Source organism: Melopsittacus undulatus, chromosome 7 (genome assembly GCF_012275295.1).
Source record: "Melopsittacus undulatus isolate bMelUnd1 chromosome 7, bMelUnd1.mat.Z, whole genome shotgun sequence".
In the NCBI taxonomy this organism is placed as follows: domain Eukaryota; kingdom Metazoa; phylum Chordata; class Aves; order Psittaciformes; family Psittaculidae; genus Melopsittacus; species Melopsittacus undulatus.
In genome coordinates, this window is record NC_047533.1 from 49,218,836 (window position 1) to 49,246,117 (window position 27,282).

General features: G+C 41.1%; 1 protein-coding gene across 2 annotated transcripts in view; it reads left to right on the top strand.

Annotated features, from left to right (window-relative positions):
* The window catches only part of GRID2 (glutamate ionotropic receptor delta type subunit 2), a 726,277-nt gene extending 699,534 nt beyond the window's left edge, over positions 1 to 26,743 (top strand). For both annotated transcript variants that reach the window (XM_005148665.3, XM_013128934.3), the window contains 2 exons: positions 21,982 to 22,222; positions 26,280 to 26,743. In XM_005148665.3, the coding sequence (XP_005148722.1) occupies positions 21,982 to 22,222; positions 26,280 to 26,702 (664 nt within the window). In that variant the 3' untranslated portion in view covers positions 26,703 to 26,743. The remainder of the gene's footprint in view (positions 1 to 21,981; positions 22,223 to 26,279) is intronic.
* Positions 26,744 to 27,282: the final 539 nt, after the last annotated feature.

The following is a 27,282-nucleotide window of genomic DNA, read 5'->3' on the forward strand; positions in this document are numbered from 1 at the left end:
CAGAATAAAAGATCGATTTGTACTTTGCATTATTTTGCCTCCTCTTCAACTAAGTTGCAAATCAAGGTCTCCTGTAGGAGAGAACAGCACAGCTGCTCCCTGGCAAAGAATCTGTATTGGTTAGCTATTACTTCTGAATCTTTAACACAGAGCCAGCTCTTCTACGGGTGATAATGTTCAGAAATATTACACCTATCCCTAGGAAAAAATGCTGTGAGAAAGGCCTGACTGCAAGACCATGAAGAAAAACAGGAACTGCAAGTATGAGCAGCTCTGTTTGAACAGAAAGAGGAATTACAAGTGTGAGCATTCCCATTTTAACCGATGTTCCACAAGTCACCATGATAAATAAAATATTGAGTTAAAATTATCACAAATTGAGCCAAACGACCTTCTCGGATAAGAGTCATTATGTATGCCAGGCTGGGTGCTGCAAATACAATTTGTAGGTTTTGTTTTACCATTGCAGCACTATATTTTCAAGCGTTTTATTTCTCACCTTGCATAGCTCAAATTGTTATTCACATTTGAGTGTAGTTTTTCTGTACAAAGTAGATCAGCTACTGACAGCACTTGAATTAATGGTGGCCTACATTTTTGTACCATGAGCAATAAATCCTGCCTTCATTGTCACATTTGACACTGTGCATTTTGTAGGATCATAATATTCAGAGTGCATATGGACATTTGCATGGAATATTTAGATCTCCTATTTATGTTGCACTATATGTAGCTTTTACCAAAAAGAATTGTGAACAGATGCTAGGCAAGTAAATTAATACTTTTTGTTTGTTTGTTTGTGTCATAGATAGAGAATTACAGCTACTTTCCCAAGCAGTGCTTATGATGAGAAATAAATCATGTTATAGTTTGTCTATATCAAGAATGGGTCCATAGTAGGTGATGCATTCTCGACAGAAAAGGAAGTGTTCTTGTCATAACTCATCTTGTGAACTTGACATGGACTGCTGAGAGAAAAACCTAATTAATGAAAACTGAGTGGGAGAAGACCTTTGGGCCTAACTCTTCTTGTTAGGTTTAGGAGGTGCTCTTTCTCTACACAGCACCACATGCCAGGTGGGAAATGCTTTTGTGAGCTAGGCAACCCTACCTCAAATCTTCCACAGATCTGAAATCCACCAGTATGCTTCCATAAGTCTCACTGATCTTTGGGCAGCCTTTCTGATGGTCACCTTGGTGACCAAATTCAATGATCCTTTCTTCTAATGGGACACCAGGGAGCATACTTCAGCCTAGCTCCTTGGATATTTAGCTATATCAGTGTGGATTACTAAGCCTGACTACAGGTCTGCTGAGAAATATACTTTTGGCCTCTTTCAGACTTCAGTTGCTCATGTGGCACTCTACAGTGACACTTTGAGAGCTTCAAGAGCACATCTGGCATCACCAGTGCTGTGATCATCTGTGAGCATCTTCTGACTGGCATACCCCCAAAAGATCAGATCTGTGCTTCATCCCCTCTCCACTTGGACAGATTTCAGGGGCTATTGGGGTAAATAAGAAATACTTCCCAGCTGCAAGGAGGAGTAATGTCATAGAACACCTCCAACTTCCTGTTTGGGATATTACAGATACTACCAGGAAGTTGTGGCTCTGCCCCATAGCACCTGTGTTCTTTTCTGCCTACCTGCATCCAAGCAAGCACACAGGATATGTTGTCTGCCAGCTAAAGGGCATCTAAGTCTACTGGGAACAGACAACTTTGTAATGAGGTTGGTTACCAGGGTGAGCTAGTGGCAACAATACATCTTTTCCAACCTATGGAGTGCTATGAATCTTCAAGTGGCTTCCTGTTTTTAAGTCACTTCAGTGTTCAGTGGTGAGATTTTGGTCTTTATAGAAGAGTATGCCTCTTTCATACACTGCCCTTGAACCTTTCAGGAGTAACTGTGGATCAGAGAGACCTCCACATAAAGAGTTCAGCTTAAGGCTCACATGAATCTTTCATCCTGTATGTCTTTGTTAGCCTTATGAGATGGCCTTAAGTCTCAAAGTTAACTTGATACTCTCCAAGTCTTTACTCCTACTCAGGAGAAGCATACTTTTGTGCAAGACCCAAAAAAGACAGATTTTGTATTACCCTCTAAAAGGGTAATGCTATTAGAGAATTTAATTGATTATTTTTAGCACTGCAGGAAAAAAAGGTAGAAAGAAATGCTTTTAATGATACTTCTGTTAGGACATAACTTGTGTAAAATACTGATATATCTTCAGAATCCATTACAGTTCTCCTTGGCCAGAGCCACTCAAGCATCCAGCATATGAATTTCCAAACACGCGAAGCAACAACTTTGTTCTAAGTTGTGTGATTTCAACTGATGTGATTTTTCAGAATTAACATCAAGAGTGGTTTCCCCACTGGACAGTGCAGTGCAATACCCTGTATTAACTAAGGGACACCTACTTACATCAAGGAGGGTTGTGGAGTTTTACTGTCCTTTGGGTTTGGTTTGGGTTTTTTTCTGTTTTGCTGAAGACAGAAAAATGATTGCAGAACAAAGAGATTATTTGCTGGTAGCTCCATTTCAGCAGTCCCTGTGGAGTAGACAGCCACAGTATTCCACCACATTTGGCTTTACCTTGGAAACAGACAGAATAATAGAACCACAGGGGATGGGAGCAGGGACAGAAGCAGTCAGTAATTCACTGCATGCTACTTCAGGGCAGGGTGATTTTTGAGTACAAAGAGGTTGCTTTGGGCTTGCAGCTGAGGCACCAAATCTCAGAAGGGTGAGTGGGTGCGGGTAAGGCTTCCTTGGGGAGGAACAACCCCTTTTTGGCTCACATACAGTTTCCTGGAATCACCTGGAAGACCAGCCCCTGCATGGGGAGCAGAAGGCAGAGGATTATGTCTTCCATCTCAGCAAATTTGTATACAGAAAAGACAGAGCAATGCCTGCCATAGCAAAAACCCAACCAACCAACCACCCACCCAAAAAAAAAGACTGAGCAAAATATCCATTGCTATTGATTTACCTTGTTGAACATCATGGGATATTTAATGCCACAGCATGGGAGCTCTGCAAAATGAATCTGCAGTCCTGGGAGGGGAAAAGAATGTATTTTATCCACTAGTAAAATTTTGAAATAGAGTAAATACAAATTGTGAGAGATTAGACGTTCAGTGCAGTGTGCAAACTGCAATCCTATTTTAAGTACCTCCTCCATTAGAGGATGTCTTGAGAAAAAATTACCTTCGCATTAGAGGACAAAGCTGCTCTGTAATTAAGATAATTATTTTTTCTATAATTGTCTTTTATCTTACATTTCAAGCTAGGATTTTTTTCTTTAAAACTATTACGTTTTTGAAATTAAACATGTGAAGAAATCTTTTACAAGGTGCTAATAAGAAAAGCTGAGCAGCTGCAGGCTGCTGAAATGAGCCAGCTGAGGGGCGGTTTTGCTCAACTTAGCCCAGTGGGAACAGATAATAATCTAGTGAATAAGAAAGACTCCATCTTTGAAAGGCTATGGTCTCCCTTCTTAACAAAGTGACCGTGCTGGAGACCTTTTCTGAACAGCATTTTATCAGATGCAAGCCATAAAGGCATCAAGCTAAGCGTCATAGCTGTGGCTGCGTTACATTTATCTCTGCACAGTGGGTACTGAATACTGTGGGGAAATCTGACACCAAGTACAGCTTCATAGGGCTGCTCTTCCCACCTTGTAACCAAGAGGGAGCTGCGGAGTCATCGTCTATTTTCTGTCAAGGTCAGTAATGATCTGGAACCCGTGTTGTACAAGCACTATGAGACTGTGAAATATCTCTGCGCCCCTCAAAAGCTTCATGCGTGCTCTATATATATCTCTGCTCTAAACCGTGGTAACCTAATTAAGAGCTTTTTGTGCCTTATCATACTTGATGGCTCCTAAGGTGAGGTGGGGGCTTCATACCTCATTTGCTGGTCATTGCCTTTCAGCAGGGTGGGATGCAGTGCTGTACAGGTTAAGAAGTGCTGTTGTAAGTAATTACAAGGGGGAAAATAGCTTTGCTGCTTGACTGCCATGGTATGGTATTACGTGCTCCATAAAGATGATGGAATTTAATTGCTACCCTGCTCTAACACAGCTGCATGTGTGTGACTGTTGATCTCAATGCCCACACTGAGATATCACATTGTCCCAAAGCAAAAAGTGCTAGTGTGAGAAACATTCATCTCTCTTTGACCAGCATCCACACATGAGAAAATGTTGCACCTTGTGTTCCTTGTGCACATGCTTTTGAGATCCTGGTGTTCCCCAGACCTGCTGGCAGTCCACCAGAATATTGCTGCAATATAGTGACATACCAGATAGAGTCAGGTATTAATAGAGTAATGTCTAAAATGCAGTCATATAAGTGAAAATTCAATAGGCATTCATTGATGGGCAGGGCTTGTCCTGGTGATTAGAAATAGACTGAGTGCACCTTTACCAGCCACTGCTAATAATGTGACAAGAAAGGTAAAATTGCTCAAACCTATTGTCTATTTTTGCAAAATCCAGAGATGCTGATGTTATGTAGCTGCTTTGGAAAATGTTGTCTGAAACAGTCAGCTTGGGAGGTAATGTACTGACATTATAAACTTTGTGTTGGTATGAAATTAAATTCATTACATTTTAAGGCCCCATGACTAACAAGATTTGGGCTATTTTTCCATGTCTTTATGGAGCACACAAATGAGCACTGTCTCCAGTGCCACTTATCAGTAACTCTGATTTTCAATCAGACTGTCATAAAAGCTCTCATACATGATTTATTGAGATAGAAGGGCAGGAAGACCATAAAATTAGCCTGTTGACTTTCCTTGACTACTTAACCATGTTGCCCCTCTGCTAAAAATTTAGTTGTAGAGAGCAGCTCCAACAAGGCACAAAAGGTCACAGTCTCCTTGACAGAGAATTAGGCACTAAATACCTATAGACCCTGGTTAGGGAGAGATTTGCCATTGACTCTGCCAGCACCATTTCTCCTTAGTGCACCAACCATCCCAGCATGGGGACATCTCCCTGTAGCTGATGGGGACTTCACCACAGGTGGTACTGCAGATCCCAGTCCCCCACCAGGATTTCCTTCCTCTGCTGCAGATGGCCTCAGTTAACTGTTCTGTCTCGGCTTCAGCCACACAGTTATCTCTATCAGCCTAACCACTTCCTGCTGGCTGCACTGCTACTTGTCAGGTATTTACTGTCTCTGCCCATTGTCCCATCTTCACCTTTCTTTCCTAAAGGTGTGATTGCTTGTTTAGTCTCAGATCATAACCCTTTATGTTTTGGCTTTGCATATGACCTATTCTACCTCCTTTTTAATCTGTGATACATATGTAAAGCAGAAATTAAGTAATATTATAAGGTAAACAGAAGTGTATTAAATCCCCTCATTTTCAGGCTGAAAAGAAATAATGAAGGTGTAGAGGACTGCATGCCCCAAAGTTATGAACCAGACCCCAAAAGAACAGATATTAGCTTTTCGAAAGAGATGCATTTAAAGAAAAGGAAATGCATCTTTCCTCACTGTTTTTTAAGCATCTTCGAGTGATGCTGTGGCAGTTCTACTCCATAGCAAAGCAGGCTGCAAGCAGTGAACAGGTAACGAAATGCAAACCTGAAATTTTCACTGACCTTTCTCAGTGTGTACTTTAGGGACAAGTCTCTATCACAAGAGCTGGAAACACTGTCTATGCAAAGGATCAGCATATCCAAGGAGTGTGGAAGTTTCTGCATGTTTTCTAGACATAAGATTTCAAGCAACCCTGTGATCTTAAATATCTCCCTTGCAAGCAGAGCCCTCTTTCCCCAGATTGCAAAATCTAAGCACGTAAATGAGGCTGACACATCCAAGAAGCCACTGTAATACAGCCACTTATCCAGTAGTCTCTTCCTAGCCCCAGGGCCATGCACAGGACTGGGAAGACAGGTAATAGTGCCAAATGCAAAACAAGTTCATGTCCTCTGAAAATAAAACAAATTACAAAAAAGAAACCTGAAAATGTGTCTCAAAAATTATTTAAAATTAAATGTGAATCTGTTTTTCGACTGAACCCTCCCATCCTCACATGGGATTTATTCTTTGCTTGATTTATTTAAGAAAAAGAAACAAAGAGCAAGCAGTAACTCTGAACTTCATTCTTAACTCTAAGGGATTTCACCTGGAACCTGATTAAACTCAAAGCTTGCACTAAAAATAAGTTCAAAAAATCCGTAGTGTATCATGTTAAATATTAATTCAATTTGCAAATATGTGCACAGTCTTTGGGAGCTCATCTATCAGGAAAAGAAGTAAAACCTGACTTCTCTTGTAGATGTGAACAAGAACCAACTGTTTTGCTAGTCTTACTGCTCTAAAGTAAAATGAATGTAAGAAAATTAGCCACTATAAGTATTTATTTGCCTGCAAAAGCTTTCTGTGCTGGGCTGCCTGGCCTGGCTTTCCCCTCTAACAGCAGAGAGCATTAAAACAAAATATATCTTCCACTCCTGTTACATTAGTATTGCTGCCTCACTGTGCTGGCTTCTGTTTCCAGCAAAGGGAAAAATCTCTGCTGTCCTATTCTTCAGCTGGTTCCATTTAATTTTATCCCATTCACCTATAGTTAGAAGTATATAATCAAAAGACACAGGCCATGACTGGAGGCTCCTAGAGTAACAGGGGTGCTTTTATTGCCACAGTGGGGGTATGGTTCATGCTCAGTGTGTTGCTGGTTGGGATTTCTGCCCGCAGTACTCTGCTCATCCTAAGAGGTGGGAATTGGGAGAAGATAGGTGCTAGGAGTTAGAGGGTTTGGTCTGACTTCTGAAAGCAGTCAGTGCTGCTGCCAGCCCTCTGTAATCTTTCTAATGAGTACAAAATGCTTTTCTTGAGCAGGCAGTGTGAGTGAGCTTTGCCTTTTTGAATCTGTGTCCTCCCTGTGCCAGAGCAGGTGACGAGCGGCTAGTGCAGGCTCTGATCCATCAGCAGTACAGCTGAAGGTGGCCCTCTCCAACGGAGAAATGCTGTGATGATGTTTAATTCTTGTTTTTTGAAGGGCTTGCTGGAAAGCAAAAATGACATTTCAGAAGGAGGGGGAAGGAAGAAGAAACGTAAGCTTTGGTATCTGCTTTTTCCAGAGGCTTACAGCTCTTCTTAATGCAGACAGGTACCTATATCTGATCTTCTTGCACCCTGCAGTAGCTTCCTAAACCAGAGATTCACTTGCAGGGACAAGAGTCTTTTATCAGTGTCTCTGGCATGACTTCTCTACCTGACAATCCCCATTATAGAGGAGATCTGGCTTCCAGTCCTTGCTTTGAATTACGCAGACAGGGTAGGAAGCCAGTTTGCCTACATCCTACATGTGTGTCTTTCACTCCGAGAAATTTGGCAAGAATATCTAATTTGACCTGAAGCCCAACCAAAAAGGGAGGGTTAGGAAAAAAAAAACATCAAAAATCTTCATGTTTTATCATTAAAATGAGAATTACAAACTAGTCTAAAAAAAAAAAAAACTAACAAACCTCATTGGAATTTTCTCAGCCCTAATTATCCATATAAAAATCTCCATGGAAATCTCCTTTTATCATCACTATCTCCACAGTCAATAACAGCCATATCTGAATGCTCCTGGAGTTGTGTATTTAACCAACCCTCAGAGCTTGGATGCATCTTTGTGAGGTCTGACCCAAATTAGGTGAAGAAATTGTAGCTGAGGACAGCACCTTAAGAAAGGTGTGAATGGTGCCTCAAAGAGCTGGGAAATGTTACAATGTTACTGCTTGAGAATGTAAAGAAGCATCTCAGCCTCTTCTTCTGTCACCCCTTTATGTGCACTGGTGCTGCTCTAATCCCACTAGAGCCGGGGAGCGTCCGAGGTACTGCTCCGCTGCTGTGATGACCATGTCCTTTCCAGCTCCCCTGCCTGCAGCTCATCACCTCTGGGTTCCCCTTTGGCCTAAGCCTGCCCGGAGCTCAACCCTGCTGGTAACCCTGAGGCTGTGCCCGTGCTCGGGAAACGCCTATAACCAGCAAGGGAGAGGCTGCGCAGCAGCACAAGCCTTCAGAAGCTGTCATTGATGTAGAGACTGAGCAATAAAGTCAGCCAACTGCTTGCTCAGGAAGTCATGGCTAATACACTTGCACATCTTTGGCCTTTTCCACCTGTCATGTAGCCTGCCAAGCTGTTCTTTTTCCTTTCCTCCTCTTTCTCTCCTCCTTCTCTTAGGAAAGCAAATAAATATATCCACTGCAAAGGGAACAGAAAGAGTAGAGACTGGGTTCAGCCACTGCTTCCACCTCTCATCTGATGCTTGATCTTGCTGTGACTGCTTCACCACTTCAGCTTTCTCCTCTGTAAAAGCAAAGTGGTAATATTTGCTCTAAATGAAAATAGTGCTAAGATTAGGTACTTCTGGAAAATTAACGTAGCACGTTTCTGAAATTTGTCTGAAGTTATGACAACTTGCTTATTGAAATTCTCCTCTGGGAGAGGAGAGACAAATATTTTGAAAATCTTAGAAGTTAATGTGATTAATGTGATGCCAGGATCTTATTTTCAGACTGCTCTGTTCTACCTTCTCTTCATTCCCTGTCTGTCTGTGTTACATCTCTGCTCCTAGCAGTTGCAGGCAGCTGCTGGTTGCAGGAGGAGGACTCCTGTGGCATTATTTATGGCAGCTCTCAGTGAAAGGACAGTGATTTACTGTACATCATCTTCTGCAGCTGTGAATCTGCAGCGTGGCAGCAGGGCCATTTAGTGGAATCCTAATTTTCAGTCTGACAGAGAGGTAAGGAAAGGTGAACTGGCTGGGTGAAAATAAAAACCTTTTAATATCCTCCTTTGCCCTCCCACAAATGAACTTTTACTTTCTGGAATTGGATTGGAATTGGGAATATCCCACCATTCATGCTCCCTTTTCTCCCACCAGAAAGCTTTTCAAGAGAAGCTGAGATAGTCTCAATTCTTCCTTTAAACTTGAGAGGCTTTAATTTGTTTGTATGTCTCCCTTTCTCTTATGTCTCTCCTCCAAACTCCACTTCTGACTGCAGCAGACCTTGCTAGGGAGAATCTCTTACGGGACCCGGTTGTCACCAAACCTGCTCTGAGCTGAGCAATATGAGTGGGACAGCGGCAGGAGCTCTCATCCAGCTTTTGGATCTGCCTCTGCCAGCAGAAAAGAAGGAGCTTGCTTTTCTGTGCTATCTAAAAGAAGCTGCAGAATTTGACCTTGTGCCCTTGGTCTTGAAAAAGATATGTACAGATCATTTGAGCAGGCTCACCATTTATCCAAATTGAATCTCGGTGCCAACTCACTTGGTTTTGACCTACGCTCTCTAAGTGTTGAATCCCCTACAAAGCCATCGGCGTTTTGCAGAGGGGACTTGATAGGAGTGCTTGGGAACACCTTGTGTTTTATTCCTGGGGTTCTTTATTTGGTCACAGTTTATCTGGCACAAACCACAGGAAAATTGAGTATGTTTTGTGATGTTACATTGCTTTCTGTCAGTAGTAGTGAGCCATGCCAGTCTGCTGTGGCATGGTGTCCTGAGAGTATGAGCAAGCTCAGTGACCCCTGTGGGAATGTGCTCCACAGGCTGTGCCTATCAAAGAAGGAGGAAAGGCAGAAGGAGAGAAAGGTTCACTTATTTGCTCCCAAGGTTCCTCCTCTGAGTTTTGGATACTAGAAATTCCATGACTACATGGTGGATTGATAAATTTACTAAAGAAGTGGCAGTAGGTACAATAACAGAGCGTAAGTGTGCCTGTTATCCAGTCTGGCTGGCTATGAAAGATTCTTGCTTTAAGGCATCTCCTGTAATTGCAGATTTCATTGGTTAAGCTGTAAAACACTTTAAGGGTACAAGTGAAGCTTGCATAGCAATGACAGCACACATATGTTTTGTATGTCTTCCATTCCCCTGAGCTGAATGGACTGCAATCTTCAGGTCAGTTGTCAATAGATTGGTGAGAAGAAGGGGGGGGGGAGAACCCACACCTCTGAAAACATAGAAAACCCCCAAACATTTAGAAATAATTAGGATCTCTAAGACTAAAAAACAGAATACTTTAATCATGTTGCTTACTTTTAAAAACAGAATGTAAGAAAATTACTTGGTTTAACCATGTGGACTTTGATAATGAAGATATGCAGTGAAAGAAGGCAGAATTCCTTATTAAAATCACTAAACTTTGTCACAATGTCAAAAGCCTTAAAATCTTTCTGGAGTTAAGAAAAGCCCTCAGATTGTACTAGTGCTCACTCAGGAAGCTGATGAGTATATGTTTTTATATTTTAATGTTAGTTAAGAAATGAAGCTTGAGATTTCTCCTTTAAACTTTCCCTGTTTAGATTGTTTCTGACTTATGCTTTTGTATGTTTGCGGTTGAATATAATCATTGGACACTCCAATATGAAATATTAGAAATATAGGGCACAAGAGGGATATGTTTTGGTGGGTGGCAAGAACTTAATCTTATGCTACTTACTCTCTTATTCATGCTTCTTACTCTAAGAAGTCTCAGTTCTGACCTGGATGGATTAATTGCAAAGAAAAGCAGTTATTTTCTCCTTCTTCTGCCTGGGCTGAAATTTCAGATGGAAGGCTTAGGTACACTAGGTACACTAGCGGCATTGCTTTGTGTATTTTTTGCCTAAGAAACTTGGTTTGCACAGAAGATGAATAGCATGGGCCTAGATTTGAGGGGGGGAAAAGGTATGAGGTGAAATACAAAGCATCAGATTTCCTGCCAATTCCTTCTGCTCTGTTTCCTCCAGCAGCAGTAAAAGTAATGGTAGGTCTGGTTGCAATGCCATGTTCCAAAGCACTAAAAACCCCAGAGGCTTTAAAAAATACTGTTACAGATGTTGACAGGATCAGCTCTTGCTTATTGTAATGCAGGAAGGACCAGAGGACCTGATTAGGCTAAATCTGGCATACAAGCTTAGCTGGCTGGGGCTCTTGAAAAACTGCAGTATTGCCAGGGAGATGACTTTATTAACAGAACAAACACTGGGTCCTCCTGCAGGTTGTTACCTGCATTGAATGGCACTGGGCACTTTTCTGTAGTACAGAAGTATCACGTAGTATGATCCTGTGAGTAAACACCGTGCTGATTCCTATCATGCGAAGTAGACTGCAGCCCGTCAGGACATACACTGCAGTGGAAGGAGGGCAATAAGCCAGGAATTATTAATTTTTGTAACCCCAGTAGCTAGCAGGGTGTCTGTACCAGGTTTCATCACCTCTCTGTATTGATGGTAGTCCTACAAGGGCACTGAAAGATGCTCTGTCTTCAAAATCTATCAGTAAGCTCTCATGTCGGCAGAAAACCTATGTGTGCAGGGTTGGCAGTCTGGCACATTGATGTGTTGTTAAAGGTAATCACTAAGTCTGGTGAAAACGAGAGGCTAGGCCAACTTCTAACTTGTCTTCCCGCACACAGGAGCAATGCAGTTGCAAAAGGCAGTAGCAACACATGGCATCGATTAGGGCTGCGCACAGAGTGTAGCACAGCACTCAGACAGGTTCTTTGCTTGCAGAGTTGTGCTACTTCATCATTTGTCATTTCCAATCTGAGGATGTTGGAAGATCTGAATGCTCATCAAGGTAGAGAAATTTATGATTTTGTGTGCCTTGGAGGAAGGCTTACCTGATGCAGCTTAGTAGAGAAAGCAGGCAGAGCTAGCTCCAGGCCAGACCAGGTGCCCTAGGCAGTATTTCCACAGGCACCCATGTCTGGCAGAAATACTTGTAACTTGGACCAGCCTTGTGTCAAGAGTGTGGTTTGACACACATTTAGCCTGAAGAGCAGGGGGAGCATTTCTCAAATCGCAAGATTTTGTGTAAGAAATCTCCTTTTTTTCATATAAGTATGATCAAATTCACTCTTATGAGCCTCCTGTAAATTTGGCAGGGGCTCTCATAATTTCCTAGGCAGAACTCTGGCAACTCCTTAGCCTTCCCTAGATAGCCGCTATGCAGCTGTGTGTATTTGAAGAGTATTCACTAGTGTGATCTGAAAAAGGCTTTACAGAAAGAATGTATTTTGGGGGTGTCTCTAGAGATGATTCTTCTGTGAAATGCTTTTAGTTGGGATAACAAATTAATGAATTAAATTCTGAAGGATTAATGTATCATATGGGATATACCTTAAGCATTTTCACTTTTAGTGTCCAAAAGGTTGTTTGGGGACGGCTCTCAGGATAACATTAATCTCTAAGGTTGGTTAGTGTAGTGTTCATGTTCAGAAGTGCTGTGTTCAAACCCCAGTACGTATAAAACCCTGGATGGGAATGAATCTGAGAAGTTTTCATTGCTGTAACCAAGTACCTAGGAGATAAAAACCTCTGAGATATTTTTAAATGTCAGATTTCAGGCGCAAAGCATATTACTGTGATTTGATCTTCAGACTTTGTATTTACCTGTCTAGCTTCTATCAACAACTCTGTTTACCTTGGAGATAACTTTAAACTATTGATTTCGGTTCTTTATGATCCAACTGATGATATTTAAATCAAGCTATATAAATCATTCATTTAAGCACTATCTAAAATAAAATTTTGAAGGTTTTTTTTTCATTTTTAAGGGCTTAAAGAAAAACAAACACTGGACAAACAGTTTAAAAACCCAAGAGAATCATCAGCTGTGTATTCTGTCATTTTTACTTATGTAAATAGCAAATAAATGTCAAATATGCAAGCATCACCTAGATCTCTTACTCTAAAAAGAGCTATTCTAGACTGTCAGTTAATGGGACTTAATGCAACTGATGTGTTTCTCAAAATGAGGATGTAAGTAGTTTGTATAAGAATGAGGCTTTGCACTGCCTGAAGCATGACTCCAAGCAAAGATGATCATTTCCAGATGCTTACCCTAAAATGAAACATCTTTTCTTGTATTTAATAACCCAAATATCACAGTATGCTTAAAGATGATGCTGACATTTTCAAAGACCACCCAAGGTGTTCCCTTCCTGACTGCAGATACACTCTGGGTCTCTATGGGATTTACTGTCTTCTGCTTTCTTGTGTCTTTGGCTTGCTTTCATTCTGCCTGTTACCAATCTGTTGGAGTCCAGCTTCAATATTAGCAAACACCATATTGTCATAGCTGTAATGAGTGCTTGACTTTTAAAGGTAATATAAACATATACAATATATATTAAAAAAATAAATTTCAGTAGTCACCACAACTCTCAAGATTAATCATGCTAGTAATTTGATTTCTCATGTAATTGCTTCTTAGCTGAGGATGAGCCTTGCATATTCATTCAGTGCTAGGTCAGGTTCACTGAACTCATCTATTTATCCTTATAATAGGACATTGGAAGACTGTCTAAACAGATGAAAGCTCTCCCTTATGATCTAACTTTTTCTTAAAAATATCTTTTTCCTCAAAAGACAAACATTTTACTATTTCATTTTGGTGTTTTCTTAATGGAAACTTCATTGTTTAACTTAGCACTTTATGCTCAGAAAAATCTGAGACTTAACTACATTAAATAGTAATTGACCCAAATAACTACCTGTTTGCATCTCCCTTTTGCAGAAAACAATCACAAAATCAAACTAAAGTACTTTTTTCAGTTGTTTGCTTTCTTCTACTAAGCAGGAGAGCAGTTCTTTATGTGGCTTGTTACCACAGGGCTTCTCAGGCAGGGGGCAGCTGCAAGTGACACTGGAGGACCTATTTGGTCGGGTGAGGTTTTGGGGAGGAGACATGTAAGAAGTACATGCTGACTGAAAAGGCATTTTCCAAGCTTTCTATATTTGCCTAATCCAGGTATCCTGTCCCGATGCAGAAAAATGTCACTTCTGTCACAGCCTCACCGGCAAGGCTGGGTTCCCAAGTGTGCCCTGTGTTAATCTCTACCGTCTGAAGTTAATGAAACTCACACTGACTTTGAACACTGAGGTTTCTCAATTCTGTGTGAAATTGACAATTATTTCAATTCTGAAAAGAGATACTGATTTGCTTATGTGCAGCTTGGGACCTGAAGTTATATGTGTGTAATCATACTGTCTCCTCATATAGTCAAAATGTCATTTATGACTGCCTCTAGTGTTGCACAAGAATTAATGTAGGGGAGTGTTTGAAGAAAGTGTAGTTTTAGGAAGAAGTGCTGTCTCCATTGTCACATGCAACACCACAGCTGATCTTTGGATCCCAGATCCACTGTTAGTGTGGACCCAATGGAAGCATGGCAATTAGCAAGGCAGCCTTTTGGGGTGCAAACCAAGGAGTAGAGGTGAAGAGCTGCTCCAGTTGCCTTGTTCTTCTGCAGACTCCAAGAGCTTTCCCTGCCTTTACGTGCTTTTGGTATATGCTAATGAAGCAAGAGGAAAATTAGGCCCCAGGCATTCACGTGGCTGTGAAGTACTGAATTTTTTATAAAGCTTAGTAACTGTCATTTTTCAAGTAATTTTCTAAAGGAGTACGAGAATACAGGTAGTGCACAGGAACCAATACACCTTGAAAGTACATTCATTCATTTTAATAAGGCTGGCAGTGTACCATGACTCACCATAATGAATTAATTTGGTGTTTACCATAAAAGCACTGAGCCTAATGAACTTGTGATATTTATGTAACTGTCTGTAGATGTTCTCTTGTCACTTGGGATTTATAAATGGGTACTACTACTCTTATTGCTGAAAGCAGCGACGATCTGCGTAGTGAAATGCCAGTTAAGCTCACCTCAATTTTTCTATATTAAAATTAAAATTTAAATCTTGAATAGCTTGATTTCTTCTTTCATCTAGGTTTCTGAATTGTTAGTATTCAGCAAAACTATGCAGCTTGCTTGAACAGAGCTGTTACAGAGCTGTCCTTATAAAGTTCCACCACCGTTCTATGATAAATATAGTTACTATCTCATTTTTTATTACTGCAGATGCTATTTCATTTAAATTTGGCCTTCTGTATTTGACAGTGTCCATGTAAGCTTAGCAGATCTAAGTAGCTCACTAATTTGAACAAAGTGGTACTGATCTGTGGGATCCAAGTGATGAGTGTTGCAACTTCTGAAGCTGATGGTTCTTTGCTGAGCAAAACAGGTGGTCAGCCACTTTCTGTCTTTTCATACTGTTTCATATGCAAATCCATAATGCTGAACAGCAGGTCTGGTTTAACTACTGCTTCTTCTATCATATCTAGAAGGTGAGATGCTTATCCTTGTTTCTGTGCACTGACTTCCTAGCAACAGCAGTGTGATGCCAAGCACTGCTGAAGGGCAGACCAGAAGGCGACCACCTGCCTATCCTCATGGGTCACAAGTTACTTGGATTTAAATCTGCTTGGAGTCCCTGCCAGAAACAGGCTTCGAAGCTGGACCCAAGGGCACTCTTTTGCTGGGTTAAGTGGTGGGAATGGGTGGAGAGGGAGCACAACTTTGTCTAATCTGGCAGCCCAAGCTGCGTTTGGCTGGCGTGAAAAATTTCCTCTCATGGAGCCCATGATTGGCAGCTCATTAAAACAGTGGCTTAAAAAAAAAAGAAAGAAAAGAAAGTCATACAGAAAACAGTCTCTTCAAAACCAGCACTTCTGTTTACAGATACCAAGACTGGTAGTCAAAGGAAGATCTGGAATAGCAATGATCTAACCACGGGTGCTTTACTCACTTGCAAGCATTTCCTCAGTCTGCTCAGGAGTAGACGCTGCTCCCCTCTTTCTTTCATCTCGGGACAGCTACTTCTGTCCTACACCTTCCCATGCCTCCTTCACCTCTGGGCTCTATTTTTCAATAATCCGGTGTCCCTTTTAATTTTAGACTTAGGTTTAGGGACAGCTAACGGGGTAGTGCAGCTGGTGCTGGGCAAGCAGCTCATTCTGAATGACCACCTTCCCACCAGCTTTTTCAACACTTTTGAATTTTATTTCCAGTCATTCCCTATCTCTTTATTCTGTCTGAGCAAGACAAAATGACACAGGAATATTCACCTCCTGTAGGTGAATACAGATACATCCTTCACTCTGCTGAGCAGCTTCCTAACAGTCCATGGCTGCAGCATGATGTGAATGTGATTTGTTGGGCAGCTGGGGAATGACAGTATTTGTTGTCACTGGAGTTAGCATCAACATGTGTCTCCCACAAGGCCCCAAGTATAAGGTCAAAATAATGAAAACTCATCAGACAGTGAAGTGCTGCTGGTGGGGAAGGAGGTGAAAGGGATCACCAAGAGCCTCCTGTTTGTCTCCACCCTTATTTCATGTTTTCCTCTTCTCCAAGCAGGAGGCACCAAGCTGGGCAATGGCCATCCCTCTCCACCACTAAAGCTGGTGGCACCTGAGAAAGCTGCTCTGATGCATAGGAGGTAGACCTGCTTTGCCAAAAGCTAAAGACTGCTCAGGGAGATGAAATAGGAGTTGGCATCACTCCCACTCCTTGGAAAAAGAAAGATTTGGGCAGTCACTTCACTGAAACAAACCAAACAACTCTTCCTTGTGGGTTCCTACCTGTCTGCTTTGATAACTGAAGGATGGTCACAAATCAGCTTGGTTTCATATCTTGTTTTATGAGAGGGAAAACGAATTCTCTGAAGACTTTGTATCAGATTTTTGTTAGAAAGGCTTCAGTGTGCAGGTTTTGCCCAAGGAATTTGACTCATGGCTAGCCACTGGAGAAGTTACCTGAGCTCTTTTAAGTGTCTGACCCCATCTGCAGGCACTGAGCACTCTCAAATGTGACCTGTGCAAGCTACCCAGGAGCCAGCAACCAGACTGGGGCCTTGGCTCTAGCCCCCAAGGCACAGCACACTGAGGTACACAAATAGCTTTCTATTTACTTCCTTGCTTACTTTTTCTTCCCCTTTCAACAGGGCATTCATTGCATAGCTCTGCACATCTCCTCTCTGCAGCAGCCTGATCCTGAAGACTAGAAACTCATCTCTTCCTAGTCAGGGCCAGTGGTGAAGCTGTCCCTCTGCATAACACATTCCTGGTGCAGGAAACCAATATGGAGTAACCTTTGGCATCTCAGAGACCATGTATTAGCATTTTTGATCTCATTCTAAATGGCCTGTCATGTCTCTGGCTCGCTACTCAGATCAAAATCAAGATCAAAAAAGAGTGTTGTCAGAGATGTTTCAATTTTGTAGCATTTGTGACAGCTTGGTATCACAGAAACATAGACTGGTTTGGGTTGGAGGAGACCTTAAAATAATCTAATTCCAACCCCCCTGCCATGGGCAGGGACACTTCCCACTAGACCAGTTTGCTCACGGCCGCATGCAGCTTGGCCTTGAACATCATAGTAAGTTGGGTTTTTTTTTATCTGTGGGTGTTTTGCAGGAGTAATTGCATTTCACTGCCAGCAGCAAAGTACATAGTAACCAAATCCAGCCCTTTTCACATTGATTCAGTAGGATTTGTTCACATCACTGGCAGATTTGGAAACCACAGGCAGTTTAGTTTTCTATGCTTAGATCCACTGGACATCACTTGGCATTGTGAATTCAGGGCCAAATCAGTTAAAGTGCATGCAGACATTTTCTTTTGTGCAGCTCAATAACTTTACATCATTGCTTGAAAAATGTTATTCTAACAGTTTTCTGCCAGAGAAAAATATGTTAAACCTGCACTCTATCCATAAGCAAGTTTTAAAGGTCATGTTTTTTCAGACAAATCAGATCATTTCAATATATAGGCTTCTTTTGTACGCTTTTTTAAGACTGGTATTTCAAAACAGCAGGAACTCATGCACCCTACTTACTGCTTTCCACCACTTTTACTACTGGCTTACGTGTTGCAATACAACCAATACAGCAGGCTCAAAGGAGCCAAGGTTGCCGAGGAGAAGTTCAGTTGTAAAAATCGGGGACTTGTGAGAAGAGGCACTTGCTGGAAGTATAGCATTTATCACATCATTATCATTCAGAGCAGTTAGTTAATGCATTATTATCTTAGTCATTTATTAAATTTGAAAATCAAATATCAAACTGATTGTAGTGTCTGCCACCCAACAGGTATCTGATTAGAGTGTGTGAGGGCACCCACCGGGAGCTGCAGCAAAAACACGCATTCTTATGGAAAGAGTGCCATCGTGTGGGAAGCTCCTGCAGCACCTGAGTATAGCAGTGCCTGTGTGCTTGTGAGAAGCCTCCCTTCATCATGTTTTTCATGCAATTTCAATAAAAGTACTCTTTTCATTTCTGAAAGTTTGCTAAAAAAAACAGGAAGTTTTATAACTAGAAACAGGTTGGTAGTGTTAAATCTTCTTAATATGTTAACTATTTTTTGGTTCCATAAACAGGTAAATTTAGAAACAAAGTGTTCATAATAAAAGTCTAACAGAAGAAGGATCTCCTTTTTGCTCTCTATGAAGTTAATATAGTTATATATTCATGCTCTTATAATTTCTTTTTATATGTATTTTATCTCTCAACATCTGTTTTCAGCTTTACAAGGCTTCATTATGAGCTTTCCATTACTCAGGTTTTTCCATGAGTTTATACAGTTACTGTCTCTGGTTTCTGCTTCTTTTTTATGTTTTCCTTTAAATAATTGAACTTATATGTCACATCCATAAAGAAAATTGCTGATAATTAGCAGGAGTACAATTAGGAATAAATCTCTGCTAAGGAACAAGCCAAAGTTCAGTGTCTTTATGCAAATGCCAATTGTTAAAAAGATGTCTTGTGTAATCAGGAATTATACTGACAAGTGAAGAATCATTTAATTAATGAGAATAGAGCAATCATTTGGATGGCTCATTCTATGACTGCCTGAATAAAAGAGAGAAAATAGCCCTGCTCGAGGATTAGATCTGCTGCTGGAAGAAATAAACCCAGCAATGTTGTTATGTTACTGACTTGGTTAGATAGTACAGTAATTCCCAAATATAAAAACACATATGCCAAATGTTTGCATTGGGCATCTAAAATTCATCTTCTACTATTCCACAAGAATTTATACAAGAGAGTTCTGTTTATGCTGGCTATCTGCTGCTCCTGCTAACCTGACAGACTATAATGTTTGAGCCAAAATATTTACATAAGTCCTATTGCAGGATGCTAGGGCAGCAAGAACCAGAATTATGGTGGGTTATGTCTGTAAGTACTGTATGCCATCACAGAGAGAAGCATATGGACTGTGCTTGCAGCTGCAGAGGAGTAGTTATGGCAGGAAAGGGCCTCTGGAGGTCTCCAGCCAAGCCATTTGCTCAAACCAGGCCTAGTTAGATCAGTTTGCTCTGGGGCTTACGCAGTAGGCTTTTGAATATTGCCTAGATAGAGATGCTACAAATTCTCTATTCCAGTGTTTGACCTCTCCCATTTTCCTTTCATCTAGTCAGACTTGCTCATATTCCAGTTTATCCCAGTTACATCTCTTCTTATCAGTGGGTCTGGCTCTGGCTTCTCCACAGTAGGCAGCAATGACAAGAATCCTCTGTATGGTTCCTGTGCCTCCAAAGCTCCTCTGAACATGCAAGTCTCATAACAGCTATTCTGTTTCTTGCAACAGAATAGAGTTCCCCCATCCTTGACTTATCCTTGCCCCCTCAGGAAGCTTTGGAATGGGGCTTCCCTAAGTTGGCATTGGGTTTGGAACAGTTTGAAATATAGCCCAGGCAGCTCTGATCTTGTTTGACATTCTTCAGGGCTGGACCTTCAGTGACATACTTACTAACACAAGGTATTACACAGTACTGCTCAGCAATAACTAAACTATCACTGTGTTATCAACAGTTGCTGGCACAAATCCACAACATGGCCTCATACCAGCTACTATGAAGAAAATTAACCTTTCCCCAGCCAAAACCAGCACAGGATGTGACACAGAAAATTTAGTGGCTTCATTGACACTACCTGGTCAAATCATATTAGAGACTGAATGATCTCTGTATAGAGCAGTTGCCCTGTGCATCCCAGGTGCATTCAGACTCCCATTCTTGCTGCTGTATTTTGCTGAGGTTGAGGTAGACGAGTGCATTGAGCTCTTATGGTAGCCCTGAATCAATGGAACAGCTTTTCTTCCCCCTTCAGTGCAGTACAGTCTCTGGTAGCAACATCCCAGATCTCTGCTGCTTTGTGTGCACTTGGATTTTTTGCCTGCTGTGTCAAATGATTGCACAAGTAATTGTTTGCCTTCCAATACTGAAATGAAAAACAAATTTATTACATGAAGGAAAACACTCCCTTTGTTTTATTGGTTTTAAGTGTAATCATTGAAATTTTTATTTGGTTAACCAGAGGCACCCAGCTGCTGCTCTAGTCACTGCTGGATGTTTGTTAAAAAAACACTTTTCTCGGGAATAAACAAAATGAATACAAAGATCTTCCTCCAAACAAAATTCTTGTTCCTCAAGCTGTTCCTCCCACAGGAAGTCTAGCTAACTGCATAAACCTTGCAAGCTGCCCAGTAATTCTTTGGCAGTGACTGGGTATGTAGGTGCAATAATGAGTGACTTCTGCAGCAAAGAACCTTACTTGCCAGCAGGTCACATACTCCTGTTGAGCAAGATTACTTTAAGTTGTCATGGTTCTGCTCTCTCTCCAAAGCAGCAAGTAGGCAATCTGATAAAGATTGGTAGAGAAGGTAGAATCATAAAATAGTTTGGGTTGGAAGGGACCTTCAAAGGTCATCTAGCCCAATCCCCTTGCAATATGCTGAGACCTCTTGAACTGTCTTCAAGGATGAAGACAACCCTCGAAATACTGAGGAAGCTAGACTCGTGGTGGACTTCTCTCAGTTTTCCCATGGAAAGAATGCCATGTCCTTTCCAAAAATCTCTTTGCAAAATTTCTCTTTCCAAAAGAGATTTTTGGAAATCTCTTTTGGAAAGTGAGCCTCTCTTCTAGGTCTAGAAGGACCTGTTCCACTTGCAGATGCCACCCTAATGCTTCTGGCGATTCCTTCAATGGTTGGGGCATCTTTTCCTCTATAGGCTGCCGGTGCTAACAGCCACGTTTGTAGTTTTGCAATATATTCTGCCACTACTGATTTGACCCAAGTTAATGCATTAACATGCCACCATAGCAGTCGGTTTGCAGTTTTGATATTGTCTTTTTGAATCTTAAATAATTCAGCAGAAAAAATAGCTACTCTGCCAGACATGGGAAAATTCACACCAACAATAGAAATAGCCTCTTGAATCTTTGCAAATAAGGATTTCCAATCTTCCTGAGGATTGGAATAGTCACTAAGGTTGGCAGGAGGAGTTGCTTGAGAACCATCCAATTGTCTAGCAGCAACAGAAAGCTGACTTAAGGCAATGGTTGGACCCAAGAATCCTTTTATTAAATCCAGATAATGATCACCCCAAAGAACATGAATATTTTGCCAATCGTTGTTAAGAAAAGGCATTAATACAATTTCAGCATGTTCAATAAGTTGTGGTATTTCAGGAAAGAAATCATCAGGAAGTTTTTCAATGCTAGACAAAGATGTTGTAATTACAGCATCCGTATATAAACAAGAGACAATACAGAATATAGTATCACAAGGTACAGCATTTAGCAACAGCAAATACAGATGTAAATATACCTTGGTTCTGAACTGCCATGGAGGTCCACCACCTCTCTGGGTAGCCTATGCCAGTGTTGTGTGACCACTCCACCCTCATTGTCTTGTACGTCTGAACTGTATTTTCCTTTTTTTTTTTAATTGAAATAGCTCTGCTCCAGTGATTAAAATGCAAAAACCATATTGTTAAATATCTAATGCAGTACAAAAATCAATTGGCATAGACTGTAGTAAAAACCAGTTAAGAAAATATGGTATATTAAGTAAGTAAAGCATTTTCATTAAAGGTCCTAAAGAAGGAAGGAGAAACTTATTTGTGCTTTCCTGTATCTTGAGAGGAGTACAGATGCCCATATGCTCCATTTTACAGGCAGCCCAATATTCAAGCTTTCTTTTCCAGCTAAATCAGTCAGTCTGGATTCATCAACTGCTTGGATTTCCAAGACATAAGGAAAGGTTGTGAGTAGCTGGATTACATCCTTGTGCTCTCAAGTGCTATCTCCACTGCCCCACTGTAACCCCTGACTCTATGCTTTCTCCTCAAGGATTTTGGAGCTGCAGCAGAGTGGTGACATGGACATACTGAAGCACAAATGGTGGCCAAAGAATAGTCAATGTGATCTTTACTCATCTGTGGATACCAAACAGAAAGGAGGTGCCCTGGACATAAAAAGTTTTGCAGGTGTTTTCTGCATCCTCGCTGCTGGGATTGTCCTATCCTGTTTCATTGCAATGTTGGAAACATGGTGGAATAAAAGGAAAGGCTCCCGGGTTCCATCAAAAGAGGTATTAGACCCTCCATTTCTCCTGGGGAGTTTTCATGCACCCTAACTATTGCTGCCTTGACATTATAACATTAGAGAGGGTGGGGAATCAAATTCAGAGATATTTCCTTAGCTTCCTGATTTTTTAAGGTAAATGTTGTTCCTCAAAATCTCTACCTATTCTAAGAAATACTTGAATGAAAAAAAAATTGTATGTTGATGATGTATAAATATGCAACTATTCTGAGTAAAACACAACTGTTACTTGCAGAATAGTACATTATTAATACATCAATGTTTCATTCATTATTCCCACTGGTGAAAGCTAACTCTCACCAGGTTCAAAGGTTTCTTAGCTTCTCCTTGAAAAATATATCCCCTAAGCTCAGTGGCTGAGTCTTTCAAAATAGATTTGCAAAGTTTAGCCCTTTAATCAGCAGTTAGCTTCTTAAATAAGCTTGTCCCCATTTCAGAAATGTTAACCTCTTGAGGCTTCCGTGAACTTCAGCTCTTGTTATTTCATCTGAAGTTCAGGGAAGCAAGAGCACATTAGATTTTTCACATTCAGGCCAAACTTATCTCTGAAATCTACTACAGACTTGTTTCAGGAAACCTTGGACAGAGACCATGTTATTTTACACCAGAGATGAGTTTGCTTCTACACCTGCATGTGTAATGCTTTCCTTCCTGTGGCAATCTGCTTGTCCCTTTACCAGCCATCTGAGCCTTATTGCAGTCTTACAACAAATTTTGTAGCTTCAGAATTAAGTCTTTAGTTCTACAAAATACTAGGAAAACATTGGAAAGAAAGAAGTTACAAAAAGGTATTTGGCAGCAACGCCCAAAGCTGAACCTAAAACTGAGCTTTAATGTAGCACTATCAATTACATCTTTTCGATCCATGTAGCTTGCAGGGTATTGCTGTTAATTTGTGTGCAGCGGTCTCACCTTCTCTGCAGTTTCTCCATTGTGTTTATTCCTGCTTAATCTAATGCTGTGTAATCAGGCAGGATTAATTACACTACCTAATTAGACAGCATTGGCACTGCTGATGTTAGATGTTAGAATGTTTAATCTTTTCTTGCCTGTCTTAATTCCCAAGCTTTTTTTTTTTTTATTCAAGATCTGGACCAGACCATTATTAAAGGAAAAATTTTAAAAAGAAAGAAAAAAAATCTCTAATGTTTAAATTTGGTTTCTCAGGAATGAAAACCACAGAGTTTCAACTGGTTAATTATTTTAAAAACTAAAATGTACTTGATTTCTCTTTACCCAAACTTTCAGAATTTCTTCATATTTATCTGGTGCAAAACGAAGATGAGTAACACAGGAAAATAAAAAACCAACATGGATATTGTATATAAAATTTCCTGTTTTGATTTTCAAATGCAGAGAAATTTGGGCGTATACTTTCCACAAATGGTATAATTTGGCCTCCTTGATCTTTGTTACATGGTCATTAGCTTAGCATTTAAAATTGCATCTCAACGCTAAATTGAAAAGCTTGGCTCAAAACTGAGTTTAACGTGGATGTGTGTGCTGAATGTCCCCACTATTCAAGAAGTGGGGGTCATTCAGCAAAGAAATACATCTTAACTAACTTTCTTAAAATTCATTTTAGCTTCCATGAAATCCATTGGCTCTTCCAGGCCACTAGTCCAGAATCGGGGGTCAGATTGGGCCAGTTTGTGGTCCGCAAGCCAACCCTTTTTCCTGGTGGCTGCCAACTTGTGCTCCAGAATGCAAGCATTTATACTGAAACAAATTGTCTTATGGTTGCGAAGATAACATTTCGGTCGCGTACCAGAAGTAACCCATTCAGTGATGTCTGCCTGAGTCTGCAGACAGCCTTAAGCGGTAGCTCTGAGAGAAGTATCAACCGCCCCAGTAATCTCAATGGGATGTTGACTCTGAAGCCTGATGATAATTTAAATGTGAAAACTGCTGAATATTTCACTACTGATCAGACGAGAGAGAAGAGGAAAGATCATATTATGGAGATATGCACAATCTTACTGTGAGTGGGTCTCATTTTGGTGTATCAGTTGGGTGGAGATCGGGTTGTGGGCTAAGCATGGGAGAGTATCACCGCTTATATATTTTCACTGGTCTGACCCTAGCCCCAAATGCATGTCTGTAACAGAAAGATAAATATTTTGAGTAACTTATAGAGGCTCAGAAGTGATGAAAATCCAATCATTTCATGACTGGCATTTTAGATTAGAAAGTGTTTCTTTTTCAAAATTAAAAACAAATAAACAACAACAAAAAACCACAAAGATATTTATGAAAAACTTTAAAAAGGAAAAATATTTAGGACTGTACCTCAGAGACATAGTCATGACTTGCACGTGTTGTAGAGAGCCTCTGTATATTTCTTTATCTTCTGATGTGGCCTCAATTCTCCTGCATCCGTATGCAGCTCCAAAGTTTTTAAGAGAGAGCGTTTGGTGAATGCGTTTGGTTTTGATGTCACCTGTGTAGTTGTTATGTGCATCCATGTCTATGTCCACATATGAATAAACTATAGACAGAAAGCTAAGTCCAGGAAATGAGCACTGCAATTTTTTTCCTTCCCATGATGAGCCCAAACCAAAGCCTCCATGGTCAGCGATCGTCCAGTCCCTGGAAGATCCCTGATGCCCTGTTCCCTGCCCCTTTTCCCTTGATTTGTCACCCTGTCCCTACCCTCAGAAGATAAAATCCTGGAGTAGAGCTGGCCTGTCAGTCTCCTTCCAGTCAGACTCTGTGTTTGGTGTGGTACCAGTGCAAATATTCAGTGATCCATATTGCTAAGTAGATGAACTCCTGCAGTTTGTTCTAGGTGTGGACTCTTTCAGAGTACTTGTCTTCATTCCTAAACAAAGGAGGGATCTCAAGCCCATACATTATTCTAGGAGTTCTGCCATTGATTCAGGGAGCTCTGGATCAAGCCAGTCAGTGAATTGCAGTAATCAAGGCTGGAAGTCATCAGTGCACATCTATCGGCTGCCTAATTATCCTCTGTGAGGTCCTAGAGTGTGAGATATTTCTAGTGGCCTGGAAGAGCCAGTAGATTTCACAGAGATTAAGGTAAATTTTAAGGTTAGTTGAAATTGATTTTTGTTCTGAATTAGCTGCACTGACTAGACTGAGGGAATACCCCTGCTTGTGTACCCTTAATGCCGCTTTGAATTAAGCTTTGCAGTTCAGTGGAAATATGTATGTGCAGTGCAGGTGATTTACTATGGCACCCAGGAGTTTCTCCTCTTTCTTAAATTCTCAATTATAACAACCAAACCTGTTTAATTGAGTTCTCTGGGAGGAGAGATTTAAGAAGGAAAGGGGGCAGAGGTAAGAGGAGGGGTGATACAATAAATACCCCAGGTTGCCTTTTCCTCTCACCCACAAGAGTGTAATTCCATTAGAATCAATGGAATTGCTTCTTTGTAGGTAATGGGAGAATCAATCCCTCTGTTGGCACCTTAGTTGAAAATTGCCTGGTGTACTTCTTTCTGTGTTATGTCAATGAGTCAATAGTGCTTGGTTTTTTTGTCTGTAAGTTCAGCTTTTCTACACCACAATTTATATTATAAAGGCAAAAAGCAACATGAGATGTTTTTAGCCTTTCTATAAGCCCTGAGAGGATGGTAAAGACAGCAACCTCATCCCTCGGAGCCTCCCATGTTGACATCCAAATTTAGTCCTCATTGCCAAGTTGAAGAACTGGCATCATCCCTGACATCTGAGATCATGCTTTGCTTTCATGGCAGAAAGTTTACTGTTATTCAGCTGTTGCTAGTCCAGTCCAAGCCCTAGCTCCAAGCCTGGCTTTTCCTGACAGAAACCCAGCAGTAGCAATGGAGTTTTGTTGTTGGGATTCAGAGTTTGAAGGCAGCTGTGGTGTAAGTTTGGCTTAGCCTGCACAGCTTCAGGCAGTGGGGGTGTTTGCTGGTGACACTCAGAGATGCCATCAGCCAAGAGCCAGTTGTAGTTAATTGTGTGTTATGCTTCCCAAGCAGTTCTGATTGCACTGTGAAGCTTCAGCCTAGCACAAATGGCAATGGTGAGTGGTGCCTCTTGTTTTTCTCATTCCCCAGGATGACAAGGAGATCGACCTGGAGCACCTCCACAGGCGAGTGAACAGCCTCTGCACAGACGACGACAGTCCCCATAAACAGTTTTCCACCTCGTCGATTGACTTGACCCCGCTGGACATTGACACTTTACCCACACGTCAGGCACTGGAGCAAATCAGTGACTTCAGAAACACTCACATCACCACAACCACCTTCATACCAGAACAGATCCAGACTCTGAGCCGCACGCTGTCTGCTAAAGCCGCTTCGGGTTTCTCCTTTGGCAGTGTGCCTGAGCACCGAACTGGCCCTTTCAGGCACAGAGCACCCAACGGTGGCTTTTTCAGAAGCCCCATCAAAACAATGTCATCTATCCCTTACCAACCAACTCCTACTCTGGGGCTGAATATTGGTAGTGACCCAGACCGAGGCACCTCCATCTGAGCATCAGACCAAGTTTCTTCACTGTTTCTTTTTTAGGACTCCCTTTGCAAGGAGCAGCTGTAATATCATGGGACTAACACGGATGTAACCTTTTTTCTTTTCCTTTTTTTTTTTTGTCTATTTTGAGGGGTTTTTCTTTAATTTGTTTGGGAGTTGTTTTCTGTTTTGGGTTTGGGGGTTTGTTTTGGGTTTTTTTTTATTTTATTTAAGAATGAGGATTATTAGTAACAACTCTTCCTCCTCCTCTTCTCTGCTTTCTCAGTCTGGTCTCCTCTTTCTCCCCTTATTCTCTTTACTACTTGAACCACTTATTCTGTGGTTTATCACCGCATTAGATTTTGGTTACTTCAGGCTTTTCATATACTTTAAATATAGGAAACATGCAGCAATTTGTGCATAGAAAAACCCTGAGGATTACTTTACAGAAGGGCATTCACTCCTCCTCCCCCACTGCCTTTTCTTACTATAATTGCAATAACCGAAGTCCTTTCCATGTATTCTGCTGCATCCAGTCAGAGCTCCACTGCTGTGTGTCCTTTTAACTGTGGACCAAAGGCAAACCCTGCAGTTTAAAAAAATG